General features: G+C 50.0%; 1 protein-coding gene across 1 annotated transcript in view; it reads right to left on the bottom strand.

Moving 5' to 3' along the window:
- ABR (ABR activator of RhoGEF and GTPase) overlaps nt 1-2,281 on the bottom strand; it is a 143,371-nt gene extending 141,090 nt beyond the window's left edge. The window contains exon 1 of the mRNA XM_060258884.1: nt 2,150-2,281. Coding sequence (XP_060114867.1) covers nt 2,150-2,210 — 61 coding nt within the window. The 5' untranslated portion in view covers nt 2,211-2,281. The remainder of the gene's footprint in view (nt 1-2,149) is intronic.
- Nucleotides 2,282-15,526: the final 13,245 nt, after the last annotated feature.

The raw sequence follows: 15,526 nt of genomic DNA, 5'->3' as shown, positions 1-15,526 counted from the left end.
AAGGGAGACCGCCAAGAAGTCCAGGGTTGCTACGCAGAGGCAGGCAACGGCCAACCACCTCTGAATGTCTCTTGCCTTGAAAACCCTGCAGGGTCACCATAAGTCAGCTGCGACTTGATGGCCAAAAGCCCCCCTCAAAAGAGTCAGATCTTGGAAGCTAAGCAGGATCAGCTTTGGATGCAGGGGTGGAATTCTAGCAGGAGCTCCTTTGCATATTAGGCCACACACCCCTGATGTAGCCAATCCTCCAAGAGCTTACAAAAAAGAGCCTTGTAAGCTCTTGGGAGGACTGGCTACTTCAAGGGGGTGTGGCCTAATATGCAAAGGAGCTCCTGCTAGAATGCCACCCCTGCCTAGATAGGAGACCCCCAAGAAAGACCAGGGGCACGACGCAGAGGCAGGCAAAGGCAAACCAACTCTGCTGCCTAGAAAACCCTACAGGGTGACCATTAGTCAGTTCTAACTTGACTGCACCCTCCACCCCCACCAAGAGTTCAGCTCCATTTTGGCCCTGGATCAGTTCTGGAGCAAGGGCATGGTGAAGTCTTCCCACCGTCGCCCATGAAGCCCAGCCCAGTATGCACAAAATAAAAAAGGAATTCACAACCTCGAATACAGAATGACACGCATATGTTGCTGTTATAAGGTGGGTACTGTTTGATTAAAGCGGATTTGCACCTAGACCCCTTAAGAGCAGTGAGCCTGCGTCATACCACCTGCTTCTTGTCTCCGTATGAGGACTGAATTCCAAAACCTTCACAAGGGAGAAAATCCAAAAACTCCTCCTCTCTCCCTTACACACACACACACACACCGTCTTGCAAGCTCGTGAATCATGCGGTGGAAGCCCAGAAGCAGACTCCTGCTTCAGGGTCCTTTTAAGCAAAATCTTTAATCCAAATTTGATAGGGAGGGGGAGAGAAGAGTGATCCGTTTTCTGGCCCAGCTCAGCAGAAACAGAGATGGGGTTGGGCTGCCTGCTGGAAAGCTCTGTAGCCCCTTTCCTCCCAAACACTTGTGGCTTCGCAGCAGGCATTTCTGCACCGGCTCCCCGAGTTCTAAGCCTTTCATTTTACCAACCAGAGCTAGCATGGGGAAGAGAAGCCTGGGTTCCAAACTTGCCACTGCAATTCAGCAGCATCTCTGCAACGTGGGGATGGGAGCTTCCAGCCCTCCATACCAGCTGTCAAAGCGTCTCTGAAGCCCGATACAAAATGCAGGTCCCCAAATTTGCAGGCTCACAATTAAATCCTAGGGGTGATTCCCAGACTTGCCCCCCCTTCAAATATCAACCCAACCCCTCTGCCACAAGGTCTGCTTTGCCGCCCCATTCCACACCAAAGGAAACACAAATGGGATTGGGGAGGGGGGCCATGGAGAAGACTGAGATCTTGGAGACAGACAAGATGCCAGGAGACAGGGCTTGAGGGGGGGATTTCAGCCTGTTGTGCAAGACTCAACACCTGCCGCCACTCCTGTTAACCACCTCTTGCTTTACCAGAGATCCCGCAAGTTACCAGAGGTCCCCATAGTGGTGTGGGGGCAGGGGGGGGAGAGAAGCATCAAGACTGAGCCACAGCCTGAGGAAAATTAATTAACCCCTTTCCGTGCCGGACCAAAGTGCAGGAAAAGGGAGAAGGAGCAGCAGGATTTTAGGCGTGAGCAAAGCTCAATTTAGGGACAGCGAATTCTCTCCCTAAGTGGACAATCCACCCCAAAAAAACCCCCCACATAAACAGCCCCAACACGCTCCCCTGGCACTGCCTGTCGTCTTGACGACAGGGGCGACGGCAGCTTTGCAGAGAGCATCGCCAGGTTTATGTAACCTGCTCCAGACTTTACTAGCAGAAATCTGCTGGGGGTGACACCGTCCCTCCCTCCCTCCCTTTAGAGGTCTGGTCCCAGCAAAAATAAAAATTGGGGGGGGGGGGAGGAAGCAGCACTCTGGCACCCCGACAACAGGGAGAGTGTCACTGGGAAGCATGAGCTGCCGGGTACCAACCACTTTCCCATCCAGACAGCCTGCCCTGTCCCTTCTACTGGCTGATGCCCACCCGGTCTCAGCCAGGCAGGCTGAGAAAAGGAGCCCTGCTCTTCCTCCTCCATTCTTCCCCCCCCCCCGTCCCCAAAAAAGCAAAGATCCACGTACTGCTGTAGAGGGTGTCGATCCAAGAGAGGCGAGGCAGGCCGCGCTGGCTGAGAGGCTCCATCCTCTTCCGAGAGGCTGGCAGCTGTCAAACCTTCCAAGAGGAGCTCATCTCAAAACAAAGGCGGGGAGGAGGAGAGGGTTGGGGGGGGAGAAAGGGAGGAGGGAGGCCAGTGGGAAAGAAGGCGGCAATTTGGAACCTGGAATACAGCAGCTGGAAAGTACAGGTGGGGGGGAGGGATCTGGGGAGGAGAGGAAGAGGAGGAGGGATGCTGAAGATCCGGAGGGAAAGCGGGAGGAGCGGCAGTGTCTCTGTGAAGCTCTCTCGCATCCGAGGCAGCGGTGGCGTCAGGGGTGGCGCTGGAACCGCTCGCCAGACAGCCAGTGCCCGAGACAAGAGGCAACTTACTTCCAAAGGGAGCGCCTGCTGGGAAGGGCGCCGCCTCTGCCTGCCAAGGGTGCGTGCACAGTCGGCCTCCCCCGCCTCTGCCACAGAACAGCTCCACACGCACACATGGGGGGGGGGGGTGAACGGTGTCTCAGCCCCCAGTGGCAGATGTCTGGGGAAGCGGGAAGGCAGAACCTCCCAGGCACCTGCTCCTGGGCACGAGAGGCAGCCAGTGGGAGAGGTAGGGCCAGCCCTGCCGCTAGACAAACTAGACGATTGCATAGGGTGCCAGCCTTCTGGGCGCTCCAAACTAGGCATCCCCAAGTGACTTTGTGACGTTATCAGTGCGGGGGGGGGGGGGGGACGACCAAAAGTTCATCTTGCGTAGAGTGAGAGACAGTCTAGTGCTGACCCTGGGTAGAGGGCATCCTCCCTCCCCAGACATATGAACATATGAAGCTGCCTTATACTGAATCAGACCCTTGGTCCATCAAAGTCAGTATTGTCTTCTCAGACTGGCAGTGGCTCTCCAGGGTCCCAAGCTGAGGTTTTTTCACACCTATTTGCCTGGACCCTTTTTTGGAGATGCCAGGGATTGAACCTGGGACCTTCTGCTTCCCAAGCAGATGCTCTACCACTGAGCCACCATCCTCTTGGCCAGTAAGGAGGAGGGGGGTATTTATTTATATCCCGCCTTTCGCCCCCATGGGGACCCATTGTAGCTTACAACATTATCCTCTCTTCTGTTTTCTTCTCACAACAACCCTATGAGGTAGGTTCGACTGAGAGTTCTCAGCAGCCACGTTCACCCATCGCGTGGCTCAAAATAATACACTGAGAGAGGAGACAACTGGCGCTTTCATACACACACTAAAGAAGGCACTTTCAATCCACTTTTCAGCTGGATTTTAAGGCGTGAAATGGCAAAATCCACTGGCAAGCCATCGCTGCTGGATTGAGACTGTGTGACTTAACTTGTGTGAAAGTGCCAGAATGTGGCTTTTTTCCTTGACCGCAGGCAGCTATATGTGGAACTGGAGCAAAGAAGATGACGAAGATATTGGATTTACATCCCGCCCTATACTCTGAATCTCAACCTCAGAGCGGTCACAATCTCCTTTACCTTCCCCTTCCACAACAGACACCCTGTGAGGTGGGTGGGGCTGAGAGAGCTCTTACAGCAGCTGCCCTTTCAAGGACAACTCTGCGAGAGCCACGGCTAACCCAAGGCCATTCCAGCAGCTGCAAGTGGAGAAGTGGGGAATCGAACAGGGTTCTCCCAGATAAGAGTCCGCACACTTAACCACTGGCTCTCAAGCCTCCACTTTATGTCTGTTGTGTCTTTGTGTTAGGGTCTTTGTGTCAGGGTGTCTGTTGTGGGAGGAGAAGATATAGGAAATTGTAAGCTGCTCTGAGTCTCTGATTCAGAGAGACGGGTGGGGTATTAATCTGCAGTCCGAATACCAGAAGGACTGGAAACTGGGTTCCTCTGAGCTATTTTTATTTTATTTATTTATTATTTATATCCCGCCCTTCCCACCAAGGTGGCTCAGGGCGGCTCACAACAGGTAAGTCAAACATAAAATTTTAGATTGGTATTTAAATATGCCACTAGGAAGAGAAGGGGGCATCACGACAAGGAAAACCAGTGTGTGTGAACTGGGCAGGATGACTGGGCAATGCCCTCTCCTTCAGGAAGATTTCCATACACTCCATTCACACATCCCCTTTCCTGTGGGTCTCTTACGAAGTCCCTTGATGGCCAAGACCAAGAGATCTCATGTAGCCCTGTCCTCCATCCTCAAGAAATCCTAAACCCTGAATGTAACAGCCCTTGCCAGCTCTCAACTGCTGATGTATCCTACCTGCACACATGGAGGTTCTGCAGGGGGCGATGGAACCCCTCACATCCCAAAATGTTCAGTAGTAACACTGCCTTCCTTCACGGCCTTCACAGTGATGGCCCCTGAAATGTGGAGTCTCCTCCAAATATGCATCCAAGTAGCCTCCATCAATAGCTTTTTACTAGGTACCTGTTTGGGATTTTTTTGCATTTGTGTGTGTGTGTGTGTCTGCACCTGGAAGTCATGGCGACCTCTGGTGATTGATCCCTACTGGAGGCCTGGAGGATATTCAGAGAGGTGGCTGAATAAAGCCTGCCCCTGCCTCCCAATTGCTGGTATTCCAAGGTCCCCCATCAAAGTACTTGACAGGGTCAGCTCTGTTTAGCTTCCGAGATCTGATGAGATCAGGCTTGCATGGGCTATCCAGGTCAAGTCATTTACCAGACAACTGAATGGGCAGGTGTGACTGTCTACATTTTGCTCCATTTCATTTGGCAATGTGCTGCTTTAAAAGATTCAGTCCTTTGGCATTTTAAAATATCCCTGGCCAAAAGCTGTGTGCCTCCTGCTCTCATGGCCCTAAGCTTCCTGCTGTGCCATGCACCTTTATCCTGGATCTGCACTCTGCCCACGTGCTTCCAGAAGCACATGTGTGACAGGAAGCAAGAGAGTTGGAAAGACAACACACCCCAGTACATGGGTGTCAAACATGCGGCCGAATCAGGCGCTCGGAGGGCTCCTATCAGGCCCCCAAGCAACTAGCTGTCATCTGCTTCCTTTTCCCTTGCTTCCTTCTGCATCGCAGCTTGCTTTGCCAGGCTTGCTCAATCGCACAGGAGCTACAGAGCAAAACCTCTATTTTCTCCATAGTCTGAGGCTCCTCCCTTGGGGAGGAAGGGGAGAAGGCAGAGCTTGTTTTTCCAGGCTCTCTCGATCACACAGCAGAGCTACTGAGCCAAGCCTCGTTCCCTTCTATCGGCTGAGGCTCCTCCCTCCCCTGTCCCCGGGGAAGGAAGGAAAGAGCCAGAGTTTCCTTTGCCCCGTTCCCTGGATCTCATGGGAGAAATACAAAGAAAACACCTTTAAGACCAATGAGTGCTAACATTTTAAGCATGTTTTAAGGTTTTTTTTAAAAAATTATTTAATTGTGTTTGTGTCCTGTGTAAAGTTTCTATCTCTGCTACCTAATCTTAAATAGGTACGCACAAGGCCTGGCCCAACAAGGCCTCATTTATGTCAGATCATGCCCTCATAACAAATGAGTTCAACACCCCTGCCCCAGTACATGAAGCACAGGGCAACAGCTTTAAGGCACACCCCCTACATTATGCCTCCCAGAGTACTAGACCTGCTTTCTTCATTTATGTGCATCATTTACACCTCATTTTCCTCCCCAATGGGGACCAAGAGTGGCTTATTACATTCTCCCCTCCACAACAACCTTGTGAGGTAGGTTAGGCTGTGGCCCAATGTCGCAGAGCAAGCTTCAATGGCAAGATAGGGGAGGGGGGGTCAAATCCGACTCTCCCGGATCCTATTCTGACATTCCAACCGGCAGGCCATGCCAATGCAACAAATGGTCACAAACGGTTCTTTTCACGCTCACCATGTGGCAGGCAGGCACAGTTCAGACTGGCAGGAGGTAGACCCAGGCAGCCAGGAAAGAAGGAGTTAAGTGTCCGCATGTCTCCCCCACCCCCCACCCCCTTCCCCTCTTCTAACATTTAGCCAAGGGAAATTCAAACTCCGGGAGCCATCAACCCCAATATGTCAATGCGCTAGCCAAGCGTGGAAGTGCAAGGACTGCCCTTGCTGGGTGCTCTCCATTTGCCTGTCCGGGAGGCATCTCCTCTCCCCCTCCCCCCTTCCCCACCCCCCCATGCCGTCCTTTCCAGCAGAAGGTGCGGGAGGACGGGCAGATTATGAAACACGAGTGCGCACAAGGATCCTGAGCCGGTTAGAAACTCACAAAAGCACACAACGAAGCCCAGGACGCAAGTTTGAGTCCAGTGGCACCTTTAAGACCGACAATGTTTTATTCAATGTTTGCGCTTTCGTGTGCACGCGCACTTCCTCAGACGCAATGAAATGGAAATGACCAGTCCATGCATATGGGTAGAGGGTGAACAGTAAATTAGCAGCACACAGCATAATGTTTAACAGATTCAAGGACCAAACAGCAGGAGGAGGAGGAAGAGGATGGTGGTGGTGGTGGTATTGGATTTATATCCTGCCCTATACTCTGAATCTCAGAGTGGTCACAATCTCCTCTATCTTCCTCCTCCCCCCTCCCCCCTGCAACAGACACCCTGTGAAGAAGGTGGGGCTGAGAGAGCTTTTACAGCAGCTGCCCTTTCAAGGACAACTCCTGTGAAAGCTATGTCTGACCCAACACCATTCCAGCAGCTGCAAGTGGAGAAGTGGGTAATCAAACCTGGTTCTCCTAGTCCATGCACTTAACCACTACACCAAACAGGAAGAAGAGTAAGGAGAAGGAGGAGATTGGATGTCTACCCTGCCCTTCACTGCCCAAGGAGTCTCAGAGCGGCTTAAATCTTCTTTCCCTTCCCCTCCCCACAACAGACACCCTGTGAGGTAGATGGAGCTGAGAGAGCTCTGACAGAAACAGCTCTTTAGAGGAACAGCTCTGAGAGAACTTGTGGCTGACTCAAGGGTTACATCAGCAGGTGCATGTGGAGGAGTTGGGAATCAAACCTGGTTCTCCCAGATAAGAATCCACACACATTTAACCACTACACCAAGCTTAGTTTACATGGCTACCATTTGTTTGGGTTTAATTCCAGGGGAAACCATAGGGAAGGAAATAAATACATCAAAATTGGAGACTGGTGGGCAGATCTATGGACAAGTACATTACATCCATTTTGAAAGTGACTTATTCACAGGTGTAACCGTCTCCTTCCATATGTCCCAGTGCCCCAACTATGGAAATAAGCTATTGGCTATCCCACCATTTGGGATGGTTAGCTCTGGCATCAAACAGGACTTGGCCTTTCCCGTTATCTGGAATGGGCTTCCTGAAGAGATGCAGTGGGGGGGAACCTCCTTAGAGATCCTTCAGAGCTTAAGACAGAACTCAGGGGTAGAATTCTAGCAGGAGCTCCTTTGTATATTAGGCCATACACCCCTGATGTAGCCAGTCCTCCTGGAGCTTACAAAAAAGAGCCCTGTAAGCTCTTGAAGGATTGGCTACGTCAGGGGTGTGTGGCCTAATGTGCAAAGGAGCTCCTGCTAGAATTCCACTTATTGTTCAGAACTTATTGTCTGCCTGTTTACCAGGGCTTTGGAGGGAGGCTGAGTGACAGGTATCTTTTAAGGGGAGGATGGATTTGGAGCATGCTATTTTATCTTTGGTTTTAGCTGGGAAGTTTCAACAATTGTTGTCACCTGCCTTGAAGAGGAAAGGTGGGACATGAAGATCTGATTAAATAAAAAACAGTTGAGGGGGGGGGGGCTCATCCTGCACTGGTAACCCTCATCCCCATGAGTTTCAGAATGCTTTATATCAGGGTGGCCAAAGCTGCTTAACATAAGAGCCACATAGAATATGCATCAGATGTTTGAGAGCCGAAAGAGGGAGGGAGGGAGGAAGGGAGGAAGGGAGGAAGGGAGGAAGGGAGGAAGGAAGGAAGGAAGGAAGGAAGGAAGGAAGGAAGGAAGGGAGGGAGGGAGGGAGGGAGGGAGGGAGGGAGGGAGAGAGAGAGAGAGAGAGAGAGAGAGAGAGAGAGAGAGAGAGAGAGAGAGAGAGAGAGAGAGAGAGACAGGGAGAAAGAAAGCAATTTTAAATGCATTCTCCAAGCCACCGGCTAGCTTGGTTTGGAGAAGTGATTGAAAGACACAAATGCCTTCTCCAAGCCAGCCAATGAGGCAGTGGGGGTTTCAAGAGCCACGCAATACATATGAAAGAGCCATGTGTGGCTCCCGAGTCACAGTTTGGCCACCCCTGCTTTATACACACACACAGAAGCCACCGAGCATCTGCACAGAACTCTGAACTGCATACTTCAAAGTTAACAAACCTGCTCTTCTACACAAGATTGGTTAACTTCAGTTGGAAGGAAGATAAAACCTCCAGTCTCTGCCCACAATTAACACCCCTCAAATCTAACTGGCTGCAGAATTGCAGTATCTGCACATCACCTTTTCCAGATGCAAAAATATATGGCATGTAACCCTTACAATAGCCCAGTATTATCACCCCGAAATTATATACAGGAGGAGAGATTAGAGGCTAACCTAATACTATCTAGATAGCTCCAGGTGGGAAAGCCTATACCCAGAATTAAAATTTGTTGGTCTTAAAGGTGCCCCTGCACTCAGTCTTTGTTCTAAGACCATCTAGTAAGGCAAGATTCAAAATACACATTTCCTGGTTCGCCATTCACACCTTTAACCACTATACCACACTAGCTCTAGGTAGTGCTTATTTATGTGTTTGGAAATTCATACGCCAGCTTTCCAAACCTGCTCAAAGCAGCTCACAAGTAAAACACAAAAAAGGCACAACAATAAAAACTAATAATAAAAGTAATACCAATAAAAACACTGTTCATAAAAACAAGCAGAAAATCAAACTCTAGTATAAAACCATAGTTCAAAATACTGTTGATAAAAGGAGGAGGGGACTCGAAAGACAAGGCACCAACACCTAAAAAGCCCCGCCCCTGGTTGCCATCTGCCTTGCTTTCTGCACACAGAGCAGAGTTTGCATAAAAGATTTCCGCTCACAGCCTGGACAATATAGGATGAGGTGGCCTTTCAGGAACAGACTCATAACCCCTCCCTGTTCCTTTGAGTTGGGCCCCAGGAGGTCAATAAAACCCTGCAGCCATCTCAAATCACCACTCCTTTAATCCCCAAGGAGTACCAAAAGCATCCTGGCACCAGCAACTCTGCAAGTATCTCCTGCTACATGGAGTCACACACCTAGCAACCAGTACCCATGTTGCTGCAGAGTTACTGTGTCTCCCACATTGCTCTTATACGTTAGCGTGGGAGTGACTGACCACAACTGTGCAATTTTGAGCTATCATGCTCCAGGGATGGTGAACTTAACTTCTTCTCCCGCCACCCCCCATACCAGACTTCAGATAGGAAGACTGAACAGACAGGGTGTGATTCCAGAGACCAGGCTTAAAGCATTCAAAATATAAGTTTAATAAATGAATAAAAAGAATACACATGTTCTGTTCAAGCATTCAGGCTGAGCAAGGAAACAAAGAAAAGGTGAAAGACAGAGTCCCTTTTCCCTATATTTGGCACATGTTCTGAAAGATGTTTAGATACGGCAGGCTAATTTAGGCCAACAGCCCATCCAGTCCAACACTCTGTGTCACACAGTGGCCAAAAAACCAGGTGCCATCAGGAGGTCCACCAGTGGGGCCAGGACAGCAGGCCTTGAATTCAGCAGGAGCTCACAGGAGCACAGCTCCTGCAGCTTTCTGAGGGTTCCTCCTCCTCCCCCTCACCTACCTACCTTGTCCATTGAATAGTAGGTGCAGCTGCATAACAATCCCTGGATGAGCTCCACCACCTATTTTTCTACAAAATGACCTCTGCTAGAAGCCCTCCCACTGTTACCCCCCAAGCACCAAGAATACAGAGCATTACTGCCCCAGACAGAGAACAGCCAGTGATGGTCCTCTGCTCCATTCGTTTATCCAATCCCCTCTTGAAGTTGTCTATGCTTGCAGCCACCGCCACCGCCTGTTCCCTCCAGGACAGTCTGAATATACGTGGCCACCGGCGACTCCAGCACCATAGCCCAAGCATGGAATGTTGGCTGCCAGGCAGTAGCTATTTCAGTGATTTGGCTCCAAGGATGTCCAACTCAGGCGGGGTTTCACAGCAGCCTCTTCGAAAGCAGCTGCAACCACATCCTTGCACAGGCAGGCATTTTTAACTTCTTAGGCTCACTCAGGCCCCCTAGCCTGGCCTGTTATTATCAGCCTTGAAGGAGGAGGGTGGAGCCTAGATGTGGTGGCCACCATTCTTCTAAGCAGCTGGTCCACTTCCTCTGACCTCACCTGCTGAAAGTCATCCGTAGGACTAGGCAGGATGAGAAGGGGTGAGGCTAGAAATCCCCATTCTGCCTTCTAGCAGCTGCGAACACTTGACTTCATCACAGCTATTTTATTGCAAAGGAACTTCAAGAACAGAATGGAGAGGGAAATGGCTGAATTACAAATTATTATGAAACTTGGAACAAACACCTCCCGGGACTGAATGGGGATATTGGGGGTTTTTTCAGGGGTGGAATTCTAGCAGGAGCTCCTTTGCATATTAGGCCACACACCCCTGATGTAGCCAATCCTCCAAGAGCTTACAAGGCTCTTTTTTGTAAGCTTGTGGAAGATTGGCTACATCAGGGGTGTGTGGCCTAATATGCAAAGGAGCTCCTGCTAGAATTCCACCCCTGGGTTTTTTTTAATCTCATTACATCTGCTAACTCCATTCTTACCAAGTATTGCTATATATCCACAGTATTCCAATGTATTCCTCTTTTAGAATAGTGTATCAGAATAATGTTTTTTGTACTGACATACTCAAGTAAGGGATATTGGCTGTTTATCTCATTACATATACAAAACCCATCTTTCGCTATATTTGAATGTATTCTTTTTTTCTAATGGCAAACTAGAATGATGTTTATAATGTGTGTTACATGTTAAAAAGTAAATGAGGTGGACAGGAACACCTCTGGGAAAGACAGGTTCTCAATTTAACCCAAACTTGCAAGCAATAGAGTAATTAACAGACAGCATTTATTGCCTTATAACACTCCCACCATCATTCTCCCATTTTGACATATTACTGTTTTATGGATTTCCCACAAAAATGCTATCCAGTCCAAATGTTCTTTCAATTTGTTCATTGCACTGTTTTGCCATTGGAGTCTAACTCTGTACCATTTTGCATTCTTAACCACTGCCCACCAGCATGCATACGAAAGCTTACATTCTGAATAAAACTTTGTTGGTTTTAAACAGGGGTGGGCAAACTGCGGCTCAGGAGTCCCATGTGGCTCTTTCACACTTATTGTGTGGCTCTTGAAGCCCCCACTGCCCTGTGCTGGATTGAAGAAGGCATTTCTCTCTTTAAATGCATTCTCCAAGCCAAGCCAGTTGGTAGCTTAGAGAATGCATTTAAAGTTAAAGTTGCTTTCTTTTCACCTGCACCTCCCTCCCCATCTATTTGCCTGCCTGCCTTCCCTCCTTCCTCCCTTCCTCCTCTCAACCATCCGATGTTCATGTCTCATGGCTCTCAAACATCTAACGTTTATTCTATATGGCTCTTAAGTTAAGCAAGTTTGGCCACCCCTGGTCTTAAAGGTGCTACTGGACTCCGACTTTGTTCTGTTGCTTCAGATCAACACGGCTGCTCACCTGGATCTATCTACTTGACTTCATCCTTCAAGAGGGAAGCTGAAGGGAACCTGGGCTAAGTTAAAAGGTTCAGTTGGCACCCCAACAGGCAGGGCAAGGAAACTTAGCTTCCAGTACTTCAGATCCACAAAACCAGCCGGCATCCAAGGAAAGCAAAAACCCAGGGGCCGGCGAACTACCTGCTGGCTGGCTCAGCATCCCCAGGGAATTCCCACCCCCCCCATTGGCAGAGTCTTCTGCACAGACCCCTCCTCCACCGCCTCCCTCGTTTTCCAACACAAGCTCTGAATTCAGAGTGAGTCACGGGGAGGGGGTGTGAGTCACAAGCATGAAGTGGGGAAACGGGCAGGGGAGGGCGCTCCCGAATTAGCAGCTCGTGCACATGGAAAGGCGCAACCAGCTTGCCCCCCACCTGCTCCCCCCCCCTTACCACAACCCCCCTCCCCCTTTCAGGCTCCAGTCCCTTGAGAGGCAGCACAAAATCAGCCGGTTCTCAAAAATGTGCAAGCGCATGGCTGGATTTCCTCCCATTTGTGGCTTGGGGCTCCACAATGGAATGAGGGAACGAACCAAGTCCAAGAACGTCAGGAAAGCCCTGCTGGATCAGACGGACAGCCCGGCATCCTGTTCCCCCACTGCAGCCAACTGCGTGCCCCAGAAAACTCACAAGGACATGGAAGCCAAAGCCATCCTCCACACACACACTCCTGACATTCAAAGGTATACTGTTTCTGAACACTGACGTTCCAGCATGCATCCAGCCGCCTGTAAACTTTGGGTGTGTACGTGGGGGGGGGGGGTACCATCAAGTCACCCTTGGGGTTTTCAAGGCAATGGACGTTCAAAGTTGCTTCTGTACAGTAACCCTGGACTTCCTTGGTGGTCTCCCATCCAAGGACTAACCAGGGCTGACTCTGCTTAGCTTCCGAGGTCTGATGAGATCAGGCTAGTCAGGTCACGGTATGCAGAGGAGGACTTCTCTGTTCTGCCATTCCATTGAACCCCCAGGCATTTTGCTTCCAGGGATCGACGGCCCCTCAAAAATAGCCCAGTGGGCAAAGTGGGGGGGGGGGGGTCTGAGGTGGGAGGAGCAAACTGGTGGAAAATGCCATACCCTTTCCCCAATGGAATGGGGTGGTTGGATCCACAAGCCCCACTGAGCTGTCATAGCTTACGGCCATTGCTGCGCATGACTTCATGACCCTGTGTGGTGTAGTGACTGAGAGCGGCAGACTCTAATGGGGAGAACTGGGTTCGATTCCTCACTCCTCTTCCACATGGAGCCAGCTGGGTGACCTTGGGTCAGTTCCAGTTCTCTCATAGCTCTCTCAGCCCCACCTGTCTCACAAGGTGTCTGTTGTGGGGAGAGGAAGGGAAGGCTATTGGAAGCTGCTGAGACTCTTTTGGGCAGTAAAAAGTGGGGTATAAAAACCAACTCTTCTTCTTCATCTGGAGGGGATAAAGGATATGGGATTTATCTGGAGGGGATGAAGGAGATGGGATTTATACCCCACTTTTCACTCCTGGAGGAGGAGGAGATGGGATTTATACCTCAACTCTTCACTCAGAGTCTCAGAGCAGCTTCCAATCTCCTTCCCTTCCCCTCCCCAATAACAAACACCTTGTGAGGTAGGTGAGGATGAGAGAACACTGACAGAAACTGCACTCCAGCAGCTGCAAGTGGAGGAGTGGGGAATCAAACCCAGATCTCCTAGATAAGAGCCGGCACCATTAAACACTACACCAAACTGGCTACACCAAGCCAGCCATCACTACATCTGGTGGAAGTGAGTTCCATGAGTTAGTGAACTGAGTGAAGAATCTCCTTCCTTTTTTGGGTGGTAAAGTTATTGCTCATCAACTTCATCAGCTTGGCCTGGGGAGGAAAAGTTCTCTCTCTACACCCTGTGCATAATTTTAGATGCCTCTCCCACACTCTCCCTGCCTTGACATCTTTGTTCTCAACTGACAAGTCCCAAGCTGTTTAATTTTTCCTCAGGATGGAGGCATCCACCAATTCCTGGATCATCCAATCGGCCCTTTTTCAGATCTACAGTATTCATTTTGGAGACACGGCCACCCAGAATGACGCACTTTAGCCCTTTTTTCTCAAAATGCGTCCAAGGATCAGTAGGTGAGAAACAACCCTTTTTTTGTAGCAGGAACTTATTTGCATATTAGGCCACACACCTCTGATGTAGCCAATCCTCCTGGAGTTTACAGGGCTCTTAGTGCAGGGCCTGCTGTAAGCTCCAGGAGGATTGGTTATATCAGGGGGGTATGGCCTAATATGCAAAGGAGTTCCTGCTACAAAAAAAATGCCCTGAAAGGCAGAAACACATGCCAGACATCTCCGGTCCAAACTACAGCCAGCGTTGGATGAGGACATTCTCTGCTGGAGACCAAGAGAGCCACTGCCTGTCAGAGGAGACTCAACTAAGCCAGATGGAGTGAGATTTTGCAACTCGAGAGAAGGCAATGAAGTCTGTGCTGAAGCTCTGATTTGCAGCTACAGGAACCAAGTGGTAAAGATCCATGCAGCCCACAAGCAGATCACCAGTACCAACACCCCGACTGTCCCTCCGGTTCAAACCGCACAGCGGCACCACCTGTTTCCCATGCAACAGAAAGGAATGAGGAGCACATGCTCAGCACCTGCCCCCCTCACAAGTGCACACGGGAATTAGGCCAGCGGACGGGAGCATCACTCCTTTGTGGCTGGCCAACGATCATGCCGTTCTTGTGCCTGCAGGAAGTTCCTGGCATCGCCAGTTCATTCAATTTTAATACAGTCAACGGCCAGCACAAATCAGAAAAAACATTTACAAAAGCTAAAAAAAACACAAAGCTAAAATGCTGACGAAATATTCAAATGTCACATAAGAAAACGGTAGGAAATAGGGTATATAAAATGGCAATTAAAATCTGGCTTCAGGACGTAATATATCTTTGCAAACTTTACATGCAATGGAAAAGACCCTCTCACAAGGAACTGTAATCTGTGGGCTCACTCCCATTAGAAACTTCCTAGTGACCTCAAAATCAGACAGACTAGAATAGCCCTGAAATCTACTTATTAAGGGACTAATTAACCTCGCCCGTATCACCTGGTAACATTGGCATGAGAGGAGAACATGCTCAACAGTTTCGATGACCCCTGCTCCACAAGGGCAGACCCTCTCGTTCTTGGGGATCTGTCTATATTTTCCCTCTAAAACTGCAGAGGGGAAAGCTCTATGATAAACAGGGGATTCCAGGGATGAGAGATATGCTGCTGGCACCAGATATTTCTAAATTCATTGTAGCATTTCCAGTTAAAAGGAGCTCCGGGGAACAGCAGCTGGGCAACGCCTTGCTCTGAAGGAGGCACGTAAGGCAGCGCTAAGCTGGAGGGATCGAGATCTAGCTCTGCAGCAGTGGTAGGCCCCACGTGCAATCCCCAGCCTCTCCGCTTCAAGACTCTCTGGGGATGGGAAAGCCTTTCTCTGACTCTGACTCTGGAGAGCCTTTCCCTGACTCTGGAGAGCTGTTGTCAGTCAGAGCGGATGAGACTGAGCCAGAGAGACCAAGATATTCCGACTCAGTGCGCCTGAGATTTTCAGTATTCTGAGGGCTCAGGGGCAGGGCCTCGGCTCTTCCGCAGGAAACCCCAGGGTCAATCCCATGCTTGAAAGCAGTGGCTCCCAACCTTTTTGGCACCAGGGACTGGTTTTGGGGAAGACAATTTTGCCATGGACCAGGG

The sequence above is a fragment of the Heteronotia binoei genome, chromosome 18 (genome assembly GCF_032191835.1).
Source record: "Heteronotia binoei isolate CCM8104 ecotype False Entrance Well chromosome 18, APGP_CSIRO_Hbin_v1, whole genome shotgun sequence".
NCBI classification, from domain to species: Eukaryota; Metazoa; Chordata; class Lepidosauria; order Squamata; family Gekkonidae; genus Heteronotia; species Heteronotia binoei.
This window is presented reverse-complemented; position numbering and strand designations above follow the sequence as displayed.